The 26,699-nt window shown below is 39.2% G+C and overlaps 1 protein-coding gene across 1 annotated transcript in view; it reads right to left on the bottom strand.

Annotated features, from left to right (window-relative positions):
* Nucleotides 1-25,640, bottom strand: part of LOC150082517 (uncharacterized) — a 65,521-nt gene extending 39,881 nt beyond the window's left edge. Inside the window, exons 1-2 of the mRNA XM_090377818.1 lie at nucleotides 25,374-25,640; nucleotides 15,246-15,336 (exon numbers count right to left, since the gene is read on the bottom strand). Coding sequence (XP_090233944.1) covers nucleotides 15,246-15,336; nucleotides 25,374-25,640 — 358 coding nt within the window. The remainder of the gene's footprint in view (nucleotides 1-15,245; nucleotides 15,337-25,373) is intronic.
* Between the last annotated feature and the right edge of the window lie 1,059 nt (nucleotides 25,641-26,699).

Here is a 26,699-nt window from a genome sequence, read left to right as displayed (position 1 = left end):
TGGCACATCGAAAACATGTCATGTGCCCAGCGTGCCCTTTTCTTCTTCTGGTAAGGGGTCAGAAGTCTGTGAACATACCCAGCAGACACTTTAATCATATGCAACTGTTAATGGACGATGTTCTCCACAGACCCTACACTACTGGAGCTCTGCAACTAGTTCTTTGATGCTAATACAGCGATCATTCAGGTTTAATGACCCAATTTTTGCAACACTCTCTTCTGTTATAGCGGTTGGTGGACGTCCTTGGGATTTCTTCAACACGCACTGAGGTTCTTCCATATTTTAATTGATTAAGAGCAATGTGCAGCAAAACTGTAACCTGGGTAGTCTTCTCCATAAACAGGGACCATTTCTTCGTGGATTGTTTTCGGTTTTTTCCCTTGAAGAAAGAGGAACCGAATCACTCAGCTGTATTCCATTTTATCCATTATGACACCACTACACTCAGCGTTGCAAAGAAAAAAAATTGTCAGATCGAAACCAAAATCTGTATGGTTGCTATAGAAATTTAAAGGTATCAAACAAACAAAAAAAAAAAAAAAATCATCCTTTTATCACAACTACTGGAAAACACAAATCTTTTTTTTTTTTTTTTTCTGAACCCTTTCCTCCTCACACAAGATGGAAAAGAGCTGAGTTTGAGTCCCGTCGATGACATGAAGACCGGCAGAGTTAGTCGGTCTCAGGCGAGAGTAGACTGGTTTTTTTCTCCCGGAAACTCGGGTTTTTCGTCCAGCAAACATAAAACCGACCACAGAACACACGCAATTTACAAACAGTATACACGGAGCAATATAGAACTAGTTGCTGATGCTTCTAAAACCCTAAAACAACAACCAAATGTAAGGTCAGTAAAAGAATTTACAATGATGCAGAAGAATTACTAAAATAAAGCAAAAATAAATAAAAAAAAAAACGGACGCTGCTTTGGGTTGAATAATCTGTTGGTAAACAGACTTTCGATTTTTTATTGATCTGTTCATAATGCCTTTCCCTCTTAAGTTTCTCACAACAAAAATAATGGTAATAGCCAGAAAAATTAAAGTTATAGGGAACAAGCACCTGAGATATTCTTAATGAAGAGCAGAATCAATGCAGGCGTCGGGAAGGAGCAAACATGTAGTGTATAAGCATTCGGTAAGTAGGGCAACGGAAGAGGGGCAGACAGACAAGAGATGCGGTCACTGACCACGTGTGGCCAATACCAAATGCTTCCTGTTCCAGCGCAATGCAAAAACACGCTTCACTACATATATATAGCATTTGCACATATTCTACCAGTTCTAAGCAGCAGAGCATGAAATCATAGCCACCTGAACAAAGACCAGACGCCAGTGCCTATAAGTACCGCTTAAGAAAAATAAAACTTTCTAATGCAAAAAAGAAACAAAACCACAGATGTTTAATAGAAAAACCAGTGTATGAAAGAAACAGTATTACTTCCACACACTACCTTTCCCTCGAATGTAAATCCTATTTATTAAAAATAGCTTCGATGTGCGAGAACCTGCATCGGTGATGTCGCACGAATGGAGACCACAGGAAGGGAGAAAATAAAATAAAAAAAATAATATACTAATTTTAAAGAGCTATACTAATTAGCCAATATACTTCTATTCATATTTAAATATTTACTTAATGCACACGGGGTTATAAAGTAACAGTAAACGTAAACACTTTGATCAAAAAGTTTGGTGAATTCTGCAGAAAAATTAATTTCATTCAATTGTTGTTGTTGAGTTTTAGGTGCATCAGCGACTTCGTGTATACTACCTGTGGTCAATTTTCTGTTAGGTGAAAAACCATGCTACCTTCGCCTTAGACCGACTAACTCGGCCACGTTGTGAAGAAGGTCCATAAAAATTCCTCTCGTCGTGGACGGGACTCAAACTCAGGTCTTTTACACCCGGTGTGAGGAGGAGAGCAATTCTACCAACTGTGCTACCCACGAGGGAAAGTTTATTCAATGATAAATTATATTTTCAATATTATTCAATACAATCTACTTCTGCAACTGCACATTTGTTTGTATCTGTCAATGATGAAAACATTTTTTGGAGGGCTTCTTTTGTGAATGCTTTTAGGCAGCTCATTGTGTTTGATTGGGGGTTTGTTCAATCGACTCTGGTCGTTTTTCTCTTACGTCCTGTTTTAATTTTAGGTATAGCCAAAAGTCGCATGGTGCCATATCAGAGAATAAGGTGGGTGCCACAAGATTGGAATGTTTTTGTCGGTAAAAATTTGAAGGATGGAAATGAGACTGTGAATCTTGTATCGCGGAATATGATTGGAAAGTATTTTAGCGGATAGTCGAATAATGGGGACGACTGACCAGTAAGTGGTTGAGTTAGACAGTCTCAGGCGAGGATAGCATGGCCTTTCCTCCCAGAAACTCGGACTTTTTATCCAGCAAAGAGCAAATCGACCATAGGACATACGTATTTACATACATAGTATATAGGGTGCAATGTGCACTGGGGAGAATTTTCACCCAATAGTAGAAAACGGTATGTAAGATGTCTTTGTTCAAATTGTTAGTCAGTATAAGTCAGGTGATAATGTAACTGTGGGGCAAGAGGTTGTTTAGAAGCAATTTGGCACAGTCATTTCCCGGAATGCCGCAATAGTGTGGTATCCAGCAAAATATCACTATCTGATTGGACTCATCACAGGAGAGTAATTGAGAGGGAATGATTTTTGGTGTAAGATGAGAGGAAGAGAAATCCTTTACGGAGGAGACTACACTGAGAGAGTCAGTGTAAATTAGGTCAGGTGAGATGGAAAGATAAATAATCTGGTCCACTGAAAATTTTATGGCGTACAGTTCGGCAATGAAGATAAGGAAGGAAGGAAAAACTGAAGGAGCACCTACCAGGGTGTTAATTTACGATCCATCAGTATATCAGGATGTGTAACATTCTCTCCCCAGTCGTGAAAATGGTCATCATAAGAGGCAGTAGCATACATCCAAGTTATTGTTGTAGTAGGGTTTCAGGAGTATCAGCGACTAAGGCCATATTGATCTGTGTATATTGTCTGTAAATTGTGTGTGCTCTGTGGTCGATTTTCTGTTTGCTGGACGAAAAACCCGAGTTTTTCGTCCAGCAAACACCCTAAAAAAAAACCATTCAACCCTTGCCTGAAACCAACTAACTCAGCCAAGTTGTGAAAAAGTCCCATAAAAATTCCCGTCATCGACGAACACGAACTCAGGTCTTTTTAACCGATATGGGGAGGACGGCGATCCTACCAAATGCCTTATCCAAGAGGGCTCATTCATCCAAAGCGGAACGGATAGAGTTGTGTTCTGGAAAATTTTACTTAGATTAATATTCCAAATTTGAATCGGTTTTTCAAGCATAAGAGAAGCAGATCGGTCTCCATTTCAATTGCTGACGTAAACGAAATCCCACTGAGTATTATAGAGGTACTTCCAACAAGGGTACGATGGAAGATTCTGGAATTTTGCAGCATGCGGAAACAGTACTGATTTCTTATGAAGGTGAAATGGAGGTTCACGGACCTCGACATAAAGATTTTGGATTACAGAAATGCTGAAAGCTTTCAGGGTTTCTCGCGAGAAACATAGCGCATATAAACACAGTCCTCGCCACACACAGGGTGTAAAAGGCCCAAGTTCGAATCCTGTCAATGACGCAAGGAAATTTAGAACGATTCTGCTAGTGCTTTAGCAACTTTTTCAGGTACAGACAGGTCATTTCCAGTGGAGTACTGAAGAGGGTGGTCGGAATTATTTCTATTTGGCGCTTGTATTCTTCTCCAGATGGTTCATGAGTTAGTGCCCAAACGCAATCCAAGATCACGTGTTCCCTTTCGCTTGAATTGTTTTATAAACAATTAGTTTACTGGTTGTTGTTTTTGCAGTAAGGTTTTAGGAGCATTAGCTACTAAGGCCATATTTCTACGTGTACTGTCTGTAAATTTCGCGTGTTCTATGGTCGATTTTCTGTTTGCGAGACGAAAAAAAACCATGCTATCCTCTCCTGAGACCGACTAACTGAGCCATGGTGTGAGAAAAGTCCATTAAAATTCCTCCCGTCATCGACGGGACTCGAACTCGTCTTTTCCACCCGGTGTGGGAAAGATGGCCATTCTATAACTGCGCTATCCACGATACTTGGGGCTTGCACAAACTGTTCAATATATTTCTTCCAACAGAAACATTTCTGGAAGTCATATTCTGTAAGCCCTTTTAACACTTCTAAATGTTTTAAAAATTTAGGGAAGACAAAAGAGTCACAAGGGATAGGGATTTGGTTTGTTTTTTTTTTGTCCAAAAACTGGCGAACAGAGAGCGCATTGTGTGCTGGAGCACTGTCATGATGGAGCATCCACCCATCTTTCCACAATTCCGGAAAGATGAAAAAATCCGGATTCTTTCACGCAAGCTTGCCAGAAATTCAGTGTAATATGTTTGATTGACAGTTCTGATTTGGTGTGAGGTATTCAGCCATAATAGTTCCTTTAATATCGAAGAAAACAAGAAGCATTGTTTTCATTTTTGATTTTGACATCCTTGCTTTTTTGGCTCGGGGGATTTTTTTGTGTTCAACTGCACTGACTGTCTTTTTGTTTGTGAGTCGTACTGGAACACCCAGCTTTCATTATCAAAAAGAATTACAGTACTCAGAAAGTATGGACCCTCTTCAAATTTTAAAAAACATCTTCACAAACTTGGAATCTTCTCATTCTTTGATCTACATTCAAAATTTTTCTCGTCATCTAGAACAAACTTATGTCATCCTAAATTTTCAGTTAAAATTTGTCTAACCGTTCTTTGCCCATATTGAGTTATGATGCAACCATTCTAATGCTTAAATGGCTATCACTTCTAATCAATGTCCTTATTATCCATGAAAACTGATTTTAATTAGTTTTCATGGATACCAGACGGCAAGGTCGTTCATCGTCTTCACCGTTCTCTCTTCCTTCTAAAAATCAATTATGGCATTCAAACACACGAGCTTTTAACATAATACCTTCCCAATAAATTTGATAACAACCCATAACTTTCAGTTGGTGTTTTCATTAGTTTTGTTAAAAATTTGAGGTTGATTCTTTGTTTGACTCTTTTGTCTGTAATTTTTCCGGGAAACTGCAAAAACATAAGGTAATGAAAACCTATCTCACTGCAGAGCGAATAAGGGTGTTGGAACGTTATTTGGCAGGCAACTAGGTAAAGGTTCAAGGTCAGATGTGGTGCTTTTGTTTTACAGGTGGAGCTTAGTGTGTAGTGGCTGCTCCAGCAGTCTCATTATTTAATAGCCACACCATGCACTGATGTGGCAAGAACCTTATTTGTGTATGTAGCTATTTACTTGAAATCAGGGCCGGTCCTTAAGAGTCCAACAGGTGTAATACATGGAGAACCTCGACTGAGAAAGGTCCAAAATCAAAACATAATGGTATATCTGTCACTCCCAAAAAGCAGGACCAAGCAAGCGAAATGTTAATTCCTTCAACATTTCTTTGCTGTGCTTTAAATGATGTTATTTTGCATTTTATATCTTTGGGCCACTGAAATATTGGATGTTCCTTAATAATGGTCCCACTAAGAGAGTCTATTCTTCCATCGAAAATAAGTAAAATAGGTTATATGAATAAACATGAGTTCGCGCGTTTCATTACTGAGATACGGCCCTTTTATATACCATTCCCGGATATTTTGCAAAGCCAACAACATTGCATAACAACAATTTTATTTTAGTTTTCAAATCACAAAAGATGTTGCCACATTGCTACAACAGTAAATTCAGTGTGAACATGTCATCAATAAATTATAGGAAATTGAATAATCTAATTAATATTCAGTTTCTGTTATGGAGTTTATTTCAATTGCGAGGTGGAAGTGAGTCATGCAACATATATCACACACTCCTCGTCGAATTTCTAAACCAAAACATTTAACCCTCATTAACAAATAAAAGACAGGTTCAATCACCTGGCAATTTAGACATGGAAGAGGAAACTATCCCACCTAAGTGGCGAAGAATATCTTGAACTCAGCGGAAAAAGATGTCTGAAACTAGAGCTGGAATTTAGGCAATCGATAAGATTCCAGTACTTCACTGATGCAGCAGTGTACATTCATTGGCCACTTTATTAGATACATATACACTGTGGCCTAAAAGTTTGGATCACGTTTCATTCTTCGTTTTCAAAGTTCTTATTAAAATAGGACCAACTTGTTTACCAATTTTTATTAAAATATTGTATATTATGTACAAATATCAAAACACTTAAATAACAATTTAAGAAAATTCTAGAATATTCGAGAATATTTCAGACGTAAGAACACTACCTGAATGTGGTAGAACACTGTAGAAGATTCCTAAAAGTTGCAGATAACTCTAGAAAGTGGGAGTATTGTTTCAATATTACAAAAGTTGTTTTATGATTCTAGAGAATTATGCAATAACAAACTAAAACACTTTTAGGACTTAAGCCTCTTTTAGTCTGATTCACTTCATACACCATCAGGCATCGCTCATATTGAGGAGTTATACTTCATAAATGAATTGCCATCATTGCATCACCAGGGTACTTATCCACCAATCGAAGATAGGCCAAATAGCCTTGAAACGGTGCTGTCTCGGTGGTATCCGCTGAGAATAAGTAACAACAGTCTTCTCCATTGGTGAAGCGTTACTTATTCGAAGTAGTGCAATTCATGGAAATTCGTAGTGAAGACTCACAATATGATGCCGCCCTCGGCTATTTTAGAGTTTGCTGCGTACTAACGTGATGATATTGCACAAACTTGTAGGGCAATAGCATAAATTGAGGAGTAAGGGATCTAACTTATAAAATGGAACACCCGTCATTCAGAAGACTGTTTTGTGTAAGTTTTGCGTGTTTCTTGATAAACATGACAAGAAATAAGAAACTGAGTGTTGAAGAGAGATGTGCTATGATAAGTCTGAATAAAGAAAGTTATTCCATGAGAAGTATTGGCAAGAAACTGGGTGTTTCATTTAAGGGAGTACAAAACACCATTCGACAATTTAAGGGGACTAGCTAAGAGCCATCAACATTGGAGAACTGAAGAATGGAAAAAACACTGTTGACAGATCAGTCCAAATTTGAAAAATTTGGACTGATCTGTCAACCAAGCCTACGGTTAATGTGAGATGACTAACTGCAGAAAAAATGGTGCCTCATTGTTTAGGGCCTACAGTAGTCATGACCTGGAGTTGCTTCTATTTTTCTGGAGTGAATTCAATTAAAATTCCCTCAATTCTGAAAGAATTGAAGGAATTTTAAGAAAAGAAGGCTATAAAACATTCTTGAAGATAATGTAATATCCTTTGGACTTTGACTTTGTGGAAGAAATTTTATATTACAAGACAATAACCCGAAACATAGCTCTATGGTGTGCAAGAACTTTCTAGCAACTACACAACAGGATGGAGTATTGCAAATTATGGTGTAGTCACCCCATCGCTAGACTTAAACCCAACAGAACTTTTATGGGATCATTTAGACCGTGAAGTCTGCCCATCTTCACAAAATTTATGGGAAACTTTGCAGATCGCTTGGAATAATGTTATTTAAGACACTATTATACTCATAAAATTATTTGCCAGAATGCCACGTCTCTGAAAGGCAGTAATAAAATGTCGTGGAGGACATTTTGGTGAAAAATCACCAAAATGTATAGTCGTTAATATACATAGTATAGTAACGACTTAGTATAGTCGTTAATATTAATAATTTTTTGCTGTAAATTTTGCAATGCTTAATAAAAAATCTTATAATACTTTGCACTGTGTTGTTGTTTTTAAATTAAAACTTACGCTGCCATAGCTAATACCTTTCTGTTACCCTGCACAAGTCATGTCAGCCTCCATTGACCTATTGCCTCAATCAACTGTTTCCGACCACGAAATCGCCATTGGCTGGATGTTATTTTTTTACTGGTCCAATCTCAATATACTCAAGACACAGTGGTATAAGAAAACCCCAGCAGAGTTGAAGTTTCCGAGATACTCATACCACCAACATGCCACGTTCAAAGTCATTGAACTTTTCATGAAAAGGGTAGGTGTACCTAATAAAGTGGCCACCCAGTGTGATGTAATTCAAGAATGCTGTTGTAGTAGGGTTTTAGTGGCATCAGCGACTAAGGCTATATTTCGCCGTGTATACTTTCTGTAAATTGCGTGTGTTCTGTGGTCGATTTTCTGTTTGGTGGATGAAAAACCCGAGTTTCCGGGAGAAAAACCATACTACCCTCGCATGAGACCGACTAACTCAGCCACGTTGTGAAAACGGTCCAAAAAATTCCTCACGTCACCGAGGGGACTCGAACTGAGGTCTCTTCCACCCAGTGAAGGGAGGAAGGCGATTCTACCAACTGTGCTACTACGGATAATTCACGAATGATTATGCATTGGTATATTCATAGTGTTTACAGTACTGAAAATGAATCATGAAAATTACTAATAAATAACATTATTTTAAGGTTCTGCATAATACCTACGTCCGGTCCTATCTGATCTGGATTGGTTATGTTGAAAAACACAACTAAATATCCTAAATGTTTACTTCAAATGGTTTCTTGTAAACAGGGATTATAGGAAGACTCCCTCTGATTAATCCAGTTATGAATCGCGATTTGCATATATATATATATATATATATATATATATATATATAAATCGACTTAGAAAATAATCAGAAATTTGAGCTTTGACACTCATATCAAAATTAAAAGAAAAAACATTAAAAATGTATTTATAATAAATTCATTATTGCATATTTATGAGGGAAAAAAAATTCCGATTGGATGAATAGTAAGTTCGAACCACATTAATATTTGCATTTTTATTTATTTCCATTTCAAAATAAATAAAAAACTATCAGCAAATATACAATGCACTGAAATCAGATAATTTTTTCAAGTCTTACAAAATGCATATTGATTTATTTATTTTTTCTGAATCGATCTTTGGATATGGCTGAAGCAATTCACATTTGACTAAAACTTGACTCACACTGAGGAAACCCCGAAATGACGTCACCTAAACCAGAAGTCGACCTCGACCCAAGAACATTTCCAGACGATTACAGGTCTCCGTGTCGTAAATGTTACCATGACGCAATCTCTGTTTTCACAAGGTTGCAGATAAGGAAGTAGCGAACAGAAATGTAATGATTGCGTTGGAAAACAACTATTGCCGGGGCAGATTGAGATTAAGCAACGCTTTAAAAGAGAGAAATATTGGGCAACAGGAACAGAAAAGTAAGATAAAAATTCTAATTCTTCAAATAATGAAAGAAAGGTGCATGGACGTTTACAGGACTTTAAAGCCAGTGAATTTCCAAAACATAGCGCGCAGAGTAACGCAATTAAATATATAAATAAACAAAAAGTAAATAAATAGAAATTCGTCTGCTACTTTCTTTCTGATATTTCTTGCATCTATGAATGCTGGATTCCGTACATCTTTACCAGAATAGGAAGCAGCCATACAGGGCCAAAGACGCTTACAACTACAGAATTTATTGTTAGCGCAACATACACATCGGTATCAGTAAGCTAACCGGTTGTTTATGGACGATCTGAATACTGAAAACCACTATGGCAATCGAATTATTAATTCTCCATGTGACAATTAATACTCGTGAGCCAAATGTTATTAGTGGAGTCCTTCAGGGTTCAGTGTTGGGTCCATTATTGTTTTCTGTATTTATAAATAATATTGATGATGGTATATCAAGCTATGTATATAAAGTGCTTAGCATCATAATACACAGCCATTTCTGAATAAACAGAAAATTTTTAAGGTGGCATCGTTTTAGGTTATATCTCATATTGTGAATGCCTTCACAACGAGTTGCCATGATATTGCACTACTTTGAATAAGTAACGCTTCACCTAAGGAGAAGACTAGTGTTACTTATTCTCAGATAGGTACCACCACCCAGACAGCACTGTTTCAGGGCTATTTGGCCCTTCGTCAGTGAGTGGGTAGGTACCCAAGTGATGCAATGATGGCAAAAACAGTTATGAAGTATAACTCCACAATATGAGAGATGCCTGATGGTGTATGATGTATTTAGACTAAAACGATGCCACCTTAAAAATTTTCTGTTTATTCAGAAATGGCTGTGTATTATGATGCTAAGCACTTTATATACATAGTCTAAATTTGTTCGCAGCTTGAGGCTCTAGCCCTAAATGCGCCTTAGTCTAAATACATCATACACCATCAGGCATCTCTCATATTGTGGAGTTATACTTCATAACTGTTTTTGCCATCATTGCATCACTTGGGTACCTACCCACTCACTGACGAAGGGCCAAATAGCCCTGAAACAGTGCTGTCTGGGTGGTGGTACCTATCTGAGAATAAGTAACACTAGTCTTCTCCTTAGGTGAAGCGTTACTTATTCGAAGTAGTGCAATATCATGGCAACTCGTTGTGAAGGCATTCACAATATGAGATATAACCTAAAACGATGCCACCTTAAAAATTTTCTGTTTATTCAGAAATGGCTGTGTATTATGATGCTAAGCACTTTATATACATAGTCTAAATTTGTTCGCAGCTTGAGGCTCTAGCCCTAAATGCGCCTTGGTATATCAAGCTTAATGTCCAAGTTTGCAGTGGTAGAGAATGAAAAGGACCTGGGGTAATTATGCAGGCAGACATGAAGTTCTCTGAGCAGTGCAGACGGGCTGCAAGAGTAGCTCATGATGTCTTGTCAATGATATACAGCAATTTTTCTAGCAGGGATAAGGAGATCATTATTCCCTTGTATAAGGCAATGGTCAGGCCACACCTTGAGTACTGTATACAGGTCTGGAGGCCTCATTTTAAGAAGGATGTAGAGCTGCTGGAACGAGTACAGAGAAGGGCAACAAGATTAGTAAATGGAACAAAGGGGTGCTCTTACGAAGAAAGGCTTAAGTTTTGCAAATTACAGTGTCTGGAGACTAGGCACCGGCGAGGTGATCTGATAGAGGTGTATAAAGCCTTGAATGGTTTGAGCATGCTCAATGCTGATGGGATTCTTCCTCTTGCTCAGAATAATCATTTGGGAGGGCATAAATTCAAATTTATGAAAGACAGATGTAGGATAGATGTGCGGAAATTTGCCTTTAGCCAGCGGGTAGTTGGTTGGTAGAACAGACTTCCATCCCTTGTTGTGGAAGTTGATAGCCTAAATAAATTTAAGGCTCAGCTGGACAGGTATTTCGAACGAACGGAGGGGTGAAGTGGAAGTTTTTTTTGGCTGATGCTGCATAAGCTTGCTTTCTTGCATCATATGCCTCTACTAATACTAATGCTAATGCTAAAAGATTATGATTCCCTAATATAGTTTTGGGTCGCATATCACCGTGACAACCGTTGGCACCGGCGTGGCATCGACTCCACGAGATCGTGGAAGGTATCCTCAAGTATCATAGACCAGCAGGACTGAAGGACGTCTCTGAGTTTGGCAACGGAGCGAGGCACTGCCGTGGACTGGCGAATATTACGTTGCACCGCATGCATCCCTTAATGTTGGATGGGATTGATATTGGGGGAATTTGGCGGCTTTGGAAGCAAATGCAATGCTTGCATCGGCGATCATGTGCAAAAAATTATTCAAATAAATAAATAAAATTGAATAATTTTTTGGACATGATTGCCGAACCATTCCAGCAGAATGCGATCCTTGTGACACAGGGAGTTGTAATTCAAGGACCACTGCCATCTAGACACAGTCACCATGTAAGGCAAAAGTTAGTCCTAAACAATGCCGAGATACACATGTATAGGATCTTATGTAAAGCTGCTCCAGAAAGTTATTTCAACTCTTCCGTGGTACATGATGACACAGAACTCTTCAAACCGACCAGAAACGTGTGTGCAATGTATGTTTGTGCTGTACCAACTGCCGTTCACCTAGGCTGTCAACCAGTGGTAGTCTCTACTTCCCGGAACGTTTGGTGGGTGTGTTCATTTTCGGGCCATTCCTTCCACAACTCACTATGGCAACCCTCGAACAACCGATAATGCCTGTGGTTGATAATAAATAAAATATATTTTGTTTATACTTTGGGACAACCACATGGTCAGAGGAGTTGAAATGCTAGTCTCCGTCTTCCTAACGCAGCATATAATTTCATGTTCAAACTCGTGTCTATCTATCTGTTCTTCGATGGCCCCAAGACTCTCGTCCAAATCCACCTTGTAGTTTTGTCTTTAATACACTCTGTGTAGAAGCCTGAATGTATGTTGTGTAGTATACATGTTAGTATATGTTGTGTATCTTGTAATCAGGCCACTTTGCCACCAGGAAGCAGCGAACACCGAGCTGCTTCCTGGTACTTGTCCCTGGCACGTGGAGGGAGCCGGACCTGGGTCTACTATAGATATTATTGTGCATATTAGCACTAATCTGTACTGTCTGTACTGCTGGACGAAAAACCCCAATTTCTGGGAGAAAAAAACCTTGCTATCTATGCCTGAGACCGACTAACTCGGCGAGGAGTGAAAAAAGCCCATGAAAGTTCCTCGCGCCATCGATGGGATTCGAACCCGGGCCTTTTCACCCGGTGTGGGGAGGACGGTAACGATACCACTGTGCTACCGCGCAGACACTCTCGTACTCGGTCCGCTCCTTCCCTTTGTACATAGCACGGGCTTTGTACTGACGAAGTAACAAGCACTAGTCGTGCCATCACTCTACATGCTTCGCCAATCAATAACGTCATTCGTGGGTTCTGTGGGATGCGTTCCTCCTGGAGACAGGGACGGTCATAATGTTTTAGCTTATGAGAGTGCTCAAAGCCGGCATATCAATAAATGGATTCGAGATTAATGCATATTTTCAACGACAGATTTCATCTTGTCAACAGTGTAATCTAATTCTTGAGTAATACTAGTCACATACAAAACATGTATTCTACATCAGCTAGTTCTGACCTTGTTCCTTGTGATACTGTTGCCAACAATGAAATGGTAGGTTCAAGAGTTGCTCTCGTGGATATCACAGTTGGTAGAATCGCCGTCCTTCCCACACCGGGTAGAAAAGACCTGAGTTGAGTCCCGTCGATGACGTTAGGAATCTTTATGGGCCTTTTTCAAAACGTGGCTGAGTTGTTCAGTCTCAGGCGAGGTCAGCATGGTTTCTTCTCCCGGAAACTCGGGTTTTTTGTCCAACAAATAGAAAATCGATCGCAGAACCGCGCAATTTATAGACAATATACACGGAGCAACATGGCCTTGGTCGCCGATGTTCCTAAAAAACCCTACTACTACATACATACTACGTAGGTTCAAGATACCGATTGTAGATCGGAGATTTGCCATCCAAGAATTATTGCCAGCATGACACTGAAGAGACGCTGGGATTAGTGCAAAGAAACCCCTATACGTACACTAATCTTTTCACTAACACCAGTGACAGGCTGTGGTGGCTTTAGATAATGTTTTTCTGCTGTACTGAATACTCCATCCACATGTAAAGACTTGCACCTCAGAATCTTTTAATTCCAAACCAGGAGGAAAAGGATTTATAATTTTCCAGGGAGGTTAAAAATATTCACCATGGATATTCAACCTCTCTCAACGGTTCAGGGAGGCACGGCCACTTACAACTTTCGAAATCCCTATCCATCAAAAAAAAAAAAAAAAAAAAAAGTGCAACTGCATTAATATTGAGGAAAAATCTATTTAAAAACACCTTTTGAACTAGAGGCCTAGGCGAAATGGTCCCCATTGGCTCCCTTCTAAGATAGACCTCAGTCACAACTTGAAAGGATTAGCACTACTCCAGAAAAGAATGCCTTTGAAAGCTTGTTGCATTACTTGTCCCTCGTGTTGGTCTAAAAAGAATTTCCAAATTCCGTTTAAAAATCAACATGTAATTATTTTTTGTATTTATTATTAATGTTTACATTTAATAATATATGTAGCTGTAAGGCATTTTGAGGACATGCGCAGAACTGCATCTAACACCACGCTAGCAGTCAGCTTAGGGCAAATCATTAGTTCCATGCCCGAATGTACACTCCCAAGTACGTTAATTAAAGCTACACACAGCGCGTATCATATGGCTACAAGATCTACGACCAGCTGACTTGTAAATGTGTTAAGCAATTTTCATCTTACAGCTCTATCAACAACTGTGTCACTGGGTGACTGTGCTCTACGGCAACCGACCTTCAGCTACACAATCCCTAATGGATGGCTAAAATACCATTTGCTTCCCAGCATACAATAAATTTAAATGGTGTAAGCGGCAATTATAATCGAGTGACGTGATTTTTTCCCCTTTCAGAGCACGCCATGGGTCTTCATCCAATTTTCATGGCCGAATTTATCTGCTGCTAAATAACACATGGCATTTATAAAAACCAACAGACAGTCTCAACATCATTTTCATAAATAATGTTGATATTGTCATATATGGAATATGCTGTGGGTGGCGCCACGGTAGAATTATATACAAGAGCGCTCCCTGGCTTACTGCCTAAAAAGAAAATCTAAACGAAAATTAGTAGTACGAGAATGTCTTTAGTTTTCTCTTTCTTTCTATTTTTGTGTGGGTGAGAACCCACATAAAAACTAATAGAAATATAGCGAAATGCTGCCTACAACAATTATTTATTTTGTAAAAAATAAATGATTTCAAGTGTTCTACGACTGAAAGGAGTAAGACAGAAAAAACATTCATGTTGGTAGACAGCAATAAATTATACAAAGTTCAGGACATGCAACAAAAAAATAGAAAAAGGCAAATGCAGACGAAGGAATGATATCTAATGAACGCTATGGAAGTGTGAAATTTAATTTTTTGGGCGCGTTTCACATTCAAACGATAAACTTAACGTCTGTACTCGTATAGTAAGTCCGCATGCGATAAATCACACGAGCCACATTTTCCTAACTCGTTTAATTTTTGTAAAAGAAACGAGGTCGTACAATCTGGCCCTCAACAGTGCTATTAAAACACCAGGAACAAGTCTCCAACTCTCCCTTGTCTAGATTAAATCTGAATGCTGATATTTTATTTGGTTCCAGACAGACGCGTGGCTCTGATCGGTTACCACGATTAAATCCAGAATTGTGTTTTGTTTTCCATATTCTGTATTTACTCAATTCTCGATTAAATCGTCAACTTACATGCCCACAGATAATAAAGCAAAAGTAGAGCTCAAAACCTAAAAATATCTTAGAATCCGACAGCAGATATTAGCGCCGAACTTTAGCCGCCTTACTAACCTGACCAACTGCTTACATTCGGCACTCCAACGATCACACGGACTGCAGGCTGCGAAAGAGAGACGGAAAGTCCAAACGAGCAGACGATTACCTACGGATCTCGATAGCATCAAAGCCATGTGCCAGTCAACAGTGAGGTGAAAATTCCCACTACAGCGTATTACCCCCATACGGCCTGTCGAGACAAAACACGGAAGTTAGCTTGTCTTGGGTTGCCTTCAAGGTCAAGCCACAGCTTGTCCGCCCACAGTACGCGTGGCTGGGCTAACTGTCACCAGCAACGATGACGGTATGTCTATTGGGGGGTGAGGCACGCAGCAAGCTGGAGAGAGAGAGAGAGAGAGAGCGAGCGAGCGAGAGAGAGAGAGAGAGAGCGAGCGAGCGAGAGAGAGTGATTAAGTACCACAGAACTTAAGCGCTTTACTGTCCAACTAGGGAAATTATCTTTTATGAACTGTTACTGAGTCGTAAACAGTTTTCCCGTGTGGCGTAAAATGACTTCCTTACGCCACAGAAGAATGCCACTCAGAGACTGGAACCTACTAGGCTGCCATTTACTGAGAATGTCTATTCTTGCGAATTATATTCGGAATTTTGCTTACAATTAATTTACCAGCGTGTCGGGATTGCTATCAAGTTGGTGTCCCGTTCAACTTTTAAATTTTGAGATAAAATAGTTGTTTCATTTACGCATTAGAATGCTAATTATTCTATTCATCACAACAAACTGTTTTTTTTTTTTTTATATATTTCATCCATTTAACCATCAAACTGTCAGCCATTTTTGGCATATTATTCGTGATGTCAATTAGAATCGGGGGGGGGGGGGGGGAAATAGACGAAGAATTAAAAAAAAAAAAAACATTTTGCAATGGAAAGGGAAAGAATGACTGAAAATAATAGTCTATTCATATCATACATTGCGCGCACGCGACAGAAATGTATTCCATTAAGCAAAAATAGCATAACACAACATTATATATTAGTGTTAAAATACGCGCTGCATATAATTTTACAAATTCCAAACAAAATAGACCGAAATGGCCAAAACATTCAAATTAAAGAAACCAATTTAAAAAAAAAAAAAAAAACAGACTGCGAACTCGGGTCATTTTCTAGCAATGAAGCCATCAACATTTTTTAGGTACCACTTATACAAGAAAATACAAAATCGTATATAACTACTGTTGTACATTTACAATCTTTTTTTTTTTTTTTTTTTGTAAAATGAAGGTTATGGGTCTGGTTCTGATTTCCTGTTCATTCATAAGTCGCCGGAAACTAAATATCGAAAGAATGGAGTTGTGGAAAACCATTAGACCTAAATCCCATCGCATACACTACATTACCAGAAGTGGCCGAACACCTGCATGTTCCAAAAAAAAAATCTTTTATTGAAACACTATTTCGTAATCTATAGGCCTATCGTAATAATTTTTATCATATACTTGGATTTCAGGAAAGCTTTTGACATTGTTACGCATGGAACACTATGTACAAATTGGAGCAGAATGGTATTAAGGGTAAGTTGCTACAATCGATAAAAAGGTAGTTGAGCGGGAGAAGACAGAGGGTGGTATCAATGGAAGCTGCTCTTCCTGGACTAACGTTATTAGCGGAGTCCCACCGGGTTCGGTGTTGGGCCTACTGTTGTTTTGTATATTTATCAATGACATTGATGAAGATATATCACGCTTAGTGTCGAAGTTTGCAGATGATACAAAGGTTGGCAGGGTTGTTAATGACAGTAATGGCAGTATGCTACAGCAGCAGGATCTAGAAAATTTGGACAGATGGGCTGAGAAGTGGCAACTGAAGTTTAACGTTGACAAATGCGAAGTACTGCATATGGGTAGAAGTAACCCCAGAGGAACGTACCAACTATGTGGTACTATACTTAGGGTGGTAGAAAATGAAAAAGACCTGGGAGTAATTGTGCAGTCAGATATGAAGTTTTCTCAGCAAAGCCGACAGGCTGCAAGAGTAGGTCGTAGAGTTTTGTCAATGATATACAGGAATTTTGCTAGCAGGGAAAAGGAGGTGATTATCTCTTTGTAGAAGGCAATGGTCAGGCCACGCCTTGAGTACTGCGTACAGGTCTAGAGGCCTCATTTTAGGAAGGATGTAGATTTGTTGAGCGTGTACAGAGAAGGGCAACAAGATTGGTGAGGGGAATGAAGGGATCCTCTTACCAAGAGAGGCTTAAGTTCTGCAAATTGCAGCGGCTGGAGACTAGGCACTTGCGAGGTGATCTGACTGAGGTGTATAAGGCCTTAGTTGCTCACGCTGAATTCTGATGGGATTCTTCCACTTGCTCAGATTACGAACCTAAGGGGGCACAAATTCAAATTGAGGAATGACAGTTGTAGAATAGTTGTGCGGAAATTTGCCTTTAGCCAGCAGGTGGTTAATTGCTGGAACAAACTTCCATCTGTCGTTGTGGAAGTTGATATCATAAATAAATTCAAGGAGGAACTGGTCAAAGTTTTAGAGGGAATGGTTGTGTGATGTTTTTTTATTTATTTTTGTAATTATTTATTATTATTATTATTATTTATTTTTATTATATATATACAGTATATATATATATTTTGGCTGATGCTACATAAGCTCATACGCTTCCTTTCTTGCATCACATGCCACTATTACTATATTGGTGTGCAAAACTTAAGGACCAACACTATTTCTAAAGGTTACAACCACAAAATCTTTACTTAAGGTACTCTTTACTGACGAGAGTAGATTCAGTCTCAGCAGCGATTCTGGACGTCAGCTAATCTGGCGAGAGGTTGGCACACGGTATCACCCCGCAAACATCACTGAAAGGGATCGATATGGGAGTCGAGGTGTTCTCGTCTGGGAGGCGTTATCTTGGAAGGACGTACACAACTCCAGATACTGGAAGGGAGGACTGTAACTGGTGCACGCTACTGTACTGAGGTAATCCTTCCCCGTGTGCGTCTATTCCGAAGTGCCATTGGCGCCGAGTTCGTGTTTATGGAGGATAACGTCACACCCCATTGCACTGCAGCTGTGATATGCTTTTGGAAAGTGAGGACATTGTTCGTATGGATTGGCCTGCCCGTTCCACCAATTTAAATCCCATCAAACACTTGTGAGACGCTCTGCGGAGACGGTGGCACGTCCACACCCACTAGAAAATGTTCACCAGCTGAAGATGGCGCTGACAGAGGAATGGACGATGTTACTACAAGAACTTATCAACAACATTGTTCTAAGTATGGACAGGCGGTGCAAAGCCTGCATCGACATTAGGGGTGGCCAAACCTCCTACTGAGGACCACCTCTTCCCTTTGTTCCATATTTGGCAGTGATGTATCTGTATCATGGCAGCCAGTGCTATGTTGCCATTTTTGAATAAAGTCCCTCTGTACAGTTTTGTTTCCGTTGTTGTGTCGGTGTTGTTTCCTTCATCATTTTTGTACCTCACGAGGTTCCTTTGGTATACTTTTCCCATATCCAGGCCACTCCTATGAGAAGCTACAGGTAAAACCTGACTGGTCCTTAAATTTTGCATACCAGTGCAAAACCAGCTTTCCAATATTACGGAGACCAATTACGATGGGATGTGCATTGTTTGCTGTAATGTTTGTTTCGTGTGCTGCGACTTTTTCGTAAAATCGGATATATCCTACATATCAGTTGTGATTTCTCTTAACTCCTGGTTAACAATTTTCAATGGGGACTAACGGGATACATGAACCACACTTCTGAGCGCAGTCTGGTATCTTCCATCAATTTCTGCGGTCTATCCCCAATGTTTCCCAGCTAGAGTAACACCATGAAATTTACGTTTAGTGATTACATCGGCCGCGGATGATACGGGGTTGGTTGTTATAGAGTTTTAGGCGCATCAGCGACTTAAACCATACAATGTCTGTAAACTGCGTGTGTTCTCTGGTCGATTTTCTGTTTTCTGGAAGAAAAACCGGAGTTTCCAGGATATTTCCAAAACCCATGCTGTTCTCGCCTGATACCGACTAACTCAGCCATGTTGTGAAAAATTGTTCGCATTATTGACGGAATTCGAACTCGGGTCTTTTCCGCCCGGTGTGGGGAGGACCAGTAATTATATCAACTATGCTACCCACAAGGAGGGAGGGGGAGAGGTTACAATTTTACTCAAATGACGCGAACAGACAAGTCGGTAATGTGGCATCCTGTGATAGTTCCCTGTTTGAAATTAAGCTCAACGCCATGTAAAGGGCCGGTATTTTGGAATATTCCTGAAGTATCCAGAGACTGTTTGCAATACACTGTATATGGCTAGACGAACTGTATGCAGGTGTCTATATTTTCAAAAGCGCTTCATGAGTCAGAAATGAGGTAATTTATTTGTGACTCATGGGGAACATAATGATCAGAGGTAATTACATTCCATTATCTGGGAGTTAAAATAAGGGCATATATGAACTTTTCTGAACAATTTAAATAGGCAGCCAGGAAAGCCCATGGTGTACCATCAATGATTTATCGAACGCTATCCTGTAGAGATATGGAGGTCATAATCCCACTGTATAAAGCAACTGTAAGATCACATTCGGAATACTGTGTTCAAGTATAGAGACTTCATCTGAAAAAAGATATCGAGCTTCTTCAAAGGATCCAAAGAAGGATACTTGAAATGGTGAGATCAGCAGGACAACCGTATGAGGAAAGACTCCGATTATGTGGGCTACAGAGTTTGGTAACCAGGCACCCCAGAGGTGACCCGATAGAGGTTTACAAGGCTCTGAGAGGGATTAGTAAAATGAATGAAGGTAGAATACTCATTATTCTAAACAATTCCAGAACTAGGCGTATAAATTCAAATTACAGGAGGCTGAGGTTTAGATTAGATTGTAGGAAGACTACATGTTTTGTGCTTTCCTTTTTTTTTTTTTTTTTTTTTTTTTTTTGTAGAATTATCGATAATCATACTTTGTATTCTCTGTAAAAAAAAATCTATAATTTACATAAGTTAGAGAACAAAAAAAAAAATAATAATAAATTATCTACGTTGCATGAGAAACATTTGTTAAAGGTAATCATTATTACAAATCACAGCTAGGAAACCATTTTTACAAACAGGAAGGAAAGTAGCTCGACAGAGGCAAACAAGTACATAACAACCAAGGTCACAAGAAAAATAGGATTACGTTAGAATTAAACCATGAATAAAGCAAGTGAAATTATGCTAGGCAGGTGAGCCATGTTACAGTAAACTGCTGTTTAATGATGTTACGATATTATTACAGCAGAATCGTTGAATAATTGCTCGTTTCGCAATCAATAAGGACAACCGAGGTTGAGAAGGATAAAATTATCACACAGGTTGAGCTACACTGCTCGACAAAATTCACAGAACACACAGGGTGACCAGATAAATGAGCACATGAAAAAAAGCCCATACGAAAAATACCCACACAGACTCACATTATTTTTAGTTTACTAAAAACAAATTATTTCATATTTCAAAACGCAACAAAATGTTCAATTTATATATTTTATTTATAGTTCTATACTCTGGAAATAAAATGCAAAAATAAATTAATTTTTCCTCTGTCTTACAAAGTGAACTGTCAACAGTTTTTAGTTTTTTATCAACAAACAACTAATTCAGACATATTTCAGTGATTTATTTATTTCTCAGGGATCTGAATAGAATTTTCATTACTGTAAGTTAGACAATCTCTGCAAGTATTTCAGTTTGTCTTCTACCTGCTCATATTCCTGCACAAAAGTGGCAACAAAGTCATGCAGTGCATCATATCTTCTATTTTTCACCTCTAGACAGACCTGACTGTGCATTAGCCAGTGTCAGTCTGTGGCAAGCCAGGTTTCCTCTTCAGTCCATCAAACAAAAACCACATTCTGGGATGACTGCAGTGGAATAGGGAATTAAGTGCATTGTGAAATCCCTCACAGCAGTTTGTAGTTTTAGGCGATCGTTAAAGAGCTGTATCATGATGATTCCATATTCTTATTGGAAACTTCTTCAGTCTATCAAACAAAAACCACACGCTGGGATGACTGCAGTGGAACAGCATTAGCATATTAGAATTAGCATTACTTGAGGCATATGATGCAAAAAAGCAAACATAAAGAGATTCAGCCAAAAAAAACCCCTTCCCATTTCAACCATCCGGTTACTCCAAATGTTTGTTTAGTTCAGCCTTAAATTTATTTAAGCTATCAACTTCCACAATAGATGAAAGTCTGTTCCAGCAATAAACTACCCGCTGGCAAAAGGCAAACTTCAGCACATCTATTCTACAGCTGTCTTTCCTCAATTTCAATCTATGCCCCCTCAGGTTCTTAATTTCAGCTAGTGGAAGTATTCCATCAGCACTGAGCCTGCTCAAACCATTCAAGGTTTTGTACACCTCAATCAGATCGCCTCACAGGTGCCTAGTCTCCAGATGCCGCAATTCAGAGAATTTAAGCCTCTCCTGGTAAGAGAACTTTATTCATCTCACCAATCTTGTTGCCCTTCTCTGTACCCGTTCTAGCAACTCTACGTCCTTTCTAAAATGAGGCCTCCAGACCTGTACGCAGTACTCAAGGTGTGGTCTGACCATTGCCTTATACAAAGGAATAATCACCTCCTTGTTGTCTCTGCTAGCAAAATTCCTATATATCATTGACAAAACTCCATGAAACGCTTTGGCAGCCCGTCTGCACTGCTGAGAGAACTTCATATCCGACTGCACAATTACCCACAGATCTTTTTCATTCTCCACCTCCCGAGTGTAGTACCACATAGTTGGTACGTTTCTCTTTGGTCACTGCTACCCATAGGCAGTAATTTACAGTTGTCAATATTATACTTCAGTTGCCACTTCTCAGTCCATCTACCTAACTTTTCTAGATCCCGTTGCAGTAGCATACTGTCTTTACTATCATTAACAACCCTGCCAACCTTTGTATCATCTGCAGACTTTACACATTTAAGCCTGATATACCTTCATCGATATCATTAATAAATATACAAAACAACAATGGGCCCAGCACCGAACCCTCGGGTACTCTACCAATAACATCAGTCCACGTAGAGCAGTGTCCATTGATTACCATTCTCTGCAGTCGCCCACTCAACCATCCCTTTATCCATTACAGCAACTTGCCCTTAATGCCATACCGCTCCAATTTGTAAAGCTGTCTTCCATTTGCAACAGTATCAAAAACTTTTCTGAGATCCAAGTATATGATATCAAAATTATTTTTTGCATCCAGTTCCTTTGTGACCACATCGTAGTATCCAATCAAACTGGTCAGACAAGACTTCCCCTTAACAAACCCATGCTATGTCTGAACTATTACTGCAGTCTTGTCTAGGTGATCCTGCATCACTTCTTTAACCAGTGACTCCATTATTTTCCCCAGAACAGAAGTTAAACTAACAGGTCTATAATTACTTGCGTCACCCCTATGAACCCTCTTTGTGAATTGGGGATATTTTTGCACATCTCCAGTCCATGGGGACCTTCCCTGAATCTAAGAACGCTCTCATAATCATGGCCAAAGGTTTGTTTACTTCCTTAGCTGCCTCCTTCAATAAAACTGGATAGATTCCATCCACCTCAATTGCCTTTTTTATATTTAACTTCAACAATTTCTCCTCCACTTTTCTCTCCGTCATTACAAAATCATTTAGCTCCCTGTCAGAGTTTAGTAAACATCTGTCCTCCCCTTTCTTACAGAATTTCTCATATGTGAATGTAGATGTAAAATACTCATTCAGTTTGTCAGCTATCTGAGCAGGATCAACAACAGTCGAACCACAACATCAAGTGGACCAATCTGATTCATCCTATGCCTTCTAGAGTTTACATAAATGAAAAAATCTTTGTTGTTTTTCTTTCCATCCTTTGGCAAGGATTTCTCATAATCAGCCTTCGCTTGCCTAACCTCCTTTGTGACTTGATTACAGACTAGCTTATATCTGCCGTAGGCTTCTGTGTAACCTGCTAATTTATATGTATCCCACGCATTTTATTGCACATTAGTTCATCTGACATCCATTTAGGCCTAAATCTTGAACAGTATTTCTTAGTTGGTATGAAAAGCCTAGTAGTTTCCAAGATTAATTCCCTGAAGGCCCCCTATTTAGAATTCTCTGCTTTTAACATCATCAGTTAATCCCACTGTACAAATTCAAAAAATTGCCTGAGACCACTGTAGTCACCTTTACGAAAACAAAAATCTTTCCCTTTCCCGATAGCATCAGCAAATTTACCCTTGATGGTAATTACATCTTTAAGAAAATCCCACATCAGTACACTGTGATCACTGACACCTCGTGGTTCCTTTCTCTGCAAATTCTTAATGCATGAGTTATCACTGCTGATAATCAGATCAACAGTTTTTATCCTCTCTTGTCCCTCGAACATGTTGCTGTAGAAAACAATCCTCCAATAAATCCACAAAAGTGTTGCTAGCGTGCGAGTGACCAACCCAAAAATTACTCTCAATATCTGGAAAGTTAAAATCCCCCATTACAAGACATTCTGATTTACTGGCCTACTCTGCTGCACAATTGTTCGTTGTACTCATCGGAGTCATTAGACCAAACTTACTCAACATTGCACTGTCAACCCATGTCAACTGGATGAACTCCGTTATATTTTATGTGTTTCTTAACTAACAGCATAACCCCACCTCCCTTCCTATTCTTGTCTACCCTTTCTGTACACATTGTACTCCCCAAATTCCAATTCTGCACTGTTTATATCTGTGTGACACCGTGTCTCTGATATCCCAACAATATCTGCCTTTGATGCGTTGATCAGCACTTCAAATTCAACAAATTTATTTAGTTCTTTTATTTATTTACTATTTACTATACTTCTAGCATTGGTGTACATGCAAGTATACATGCACCTGTTCTTAATCTTACCTACCCTAACACAGCCCATGTATTTATTTGTTCCATAATGACCCCCAGCAGCTCCTGAAGCCCCCAGCAACTTGCTCTCTAGGCTGCTGCTCGTTACAATAGAAGCAGTGCAAGAATCGCTTTCGCCTCTGCCTGCGGCTACTGTTAAACTTTTAGTCTGAATCCCTCCCCCAAAGCTAGCAGTTTTCCGACCCACCTAACACTGCCTCGATAGCATCAGCAAATATTCTTGCACTCTTTCTGTTTAAGTGTATCCCATCCCTGTAGAAGCAGTCTCTCTTGTTAACAAGCACAGACCACGCTGGAAAAAATTCTACCCCTTGAGCCTTGCACAATCTCTCCAGGGCCGAATTGATTGACAAAGCTCTCATCATATACTCCCTCCTATCGTTCTGGGCAGAATTGCAGACTTTAAAATTCAACCCTAGGTCGCGACTTTTTTTCAACATTGACCTGTACTTGTTAAGCAAATCTGCAGATCTCTTACTTTTAAGGTCAATAGTGCCAACGTGTACAACAATATCACCTTTTGTGTCCTTAACAGATGATATCTGCTCTACAACATCATCAAATTTTATCTCTGGCAGACATACCCTGGTCCTGTTCCACCTATCCTTTTTGCATAATATATTCCCCGTCTCCCTGACAATAGTCACCAACAATAACTAGTTCCTGTGGGGCCAGCATTAGGGAATTAAGTGCATTGTGAAATCCCTCACAGCAATTTGTAGTTTTAGGTGACCGTTCAAGAGCTGCATCATGATGATTCCATATTCTTATTGGAACCTGGGATCTCTATCTGCTGCACCCTCAATGTATGTGGAAAAGAAGTACGTGAGCATCTCATTATAGCTATCTTCGTCTGGAAATGTGACGGCAAGCTCATCAAAGACACTCTTCACATCAAGGAATGGGACAAAGGTTAATGTAGCAAGAGACTTCTTCAGATTCAGTTTTATATTTATATCAATTTCAAATTCAGTCTTCAAGCCAACATTGCTGAGTTTCCTGATGAGACTCTGACACAGATGGAAACAGCACCCTTTGACCTCAGCGTGTGGAAAGGCAATCCTCACTGCATTCATGCAAGCCTTCTCAAAATCCACAAAAACCTTTTGAGGCACCAGATTTGGAACCAACAGCTTCATGGTTTCAAACATTCTATTATAAGTATCCAAGTTCTTTTTCTGTAACAAAATGTAAATACAAGGCGGATATCAGTTACCCACCTTGGCATGCCACGTATACAGTTGGCAAAACATGTTTGGAACTTTCTCAAAGGTGCCATCTCCATAAATTGTATCTTTGTTCAATTCAACCAAGAGTTCTTTATCACCTAAAACCAGAATTCTGTATGGATCATCCACACCTGAATCATGAAGTATCAGTTGACGGTACTTCTCAGGAATGTCAAAATTTATTGTTGTTGGATTAGGCAAATGATCGTCTTTTCTGTGATTGAAAAGATTTCTCGAAAGGGATGATTGTTTGGGCATATGGGCCAGTACATCGTTACTCAACTCTGACACACATTCCCCATCACATTGCGTGGAGTAGAACTAACTACTCTCATGTATTGCCTCATTTTGCTTCTGGAAACGTTGGCTTCTGCTTTTTGAGGACAGGAATCATGACAACTGAGGGTGCAGCAGGTAGAGATCCCAAGTTTCCAATAGGAATATGGAATCATCATGATACAGCTCTTTAACGATCGCCTAAAACTACAAACTGCTGTGAGGGATTTCACAATGCACTTAATTCCCTATTCCACTGCAGTCATCCCAGAATGTGGTTTTTGTTTGATGGACTGAAGAGGGGACCTGGCTTGCCACAGGCTAATGCACAGGCAGGTCTGTCTAGAGGTGAAAAAGAGAAGATATGATGCACTATATGACTTGGTTGCCACTTTTTTGCAGGAATATCAGCAGGTAGAAGACAAACTGAAATACTTGCAGAGATTGTCTAACTTACAGTAATGAAAATTCTATTCAAATCCTTGACAAATAAATAAATCACTGAAATATGTCTGAATTAGTTGTTTGTTGATAAAAACCCAAAAAGTGTTGACTGTTCACTTTGTATGACAGAGAAAAAATTATTTATTTTTATAAATAAAATTAAAGGCTTTAGTTGCAATAAAACCAGAACATTTTATTTCCTGTAATTTCCCTTACATTTACATTCAAATATTCTACTTTACGTTAAAATATAAATAAAATATATAAATTCAACATTTTGTTGCATTTCGAAATATGGAATAATTGGTTTTTTGTAAACTAAAAATAATGTGAGCATTCTTCCGTGTGAGCATTTATGACAGTGGGATTATTTCTGTGCGAATTTTCATGTGGGCTTTTGTCAGGGAACGAACACACAGAAAACGTGTAACTCGTGCAGCTTGCGATGAAGCAGGACAAAATTTGGTATGGTGGTGTACCATTAAATAACGATGAAATGGGAAGACAGCAAGAAACTTCGGACAGGTATAAGGAATTACCAAAAAAGTCACATTACAGAAGTCGATATAAGATGCTCGAAAAAAATGGACACATGAC

This window comes from Mastigoproctus giganteus, chromosome 7 (assembly GCF_048544385.1).
Source record: "Mastigoproctus giganteus isolate SK-2022 chromosome 7, ASM4854438v1, whole genome shotgun sequence".
Taxonomy (NCBI): Eukaryota; Metazoa; Arthropoda; class Arachnida; order Uropygi; family Thelyphonidae; genus Mastigoproctus; species Mastigoproctus giganteus.
This window is presented reverse-complemented; position numbering and strand designations above follow the sequence as displayed.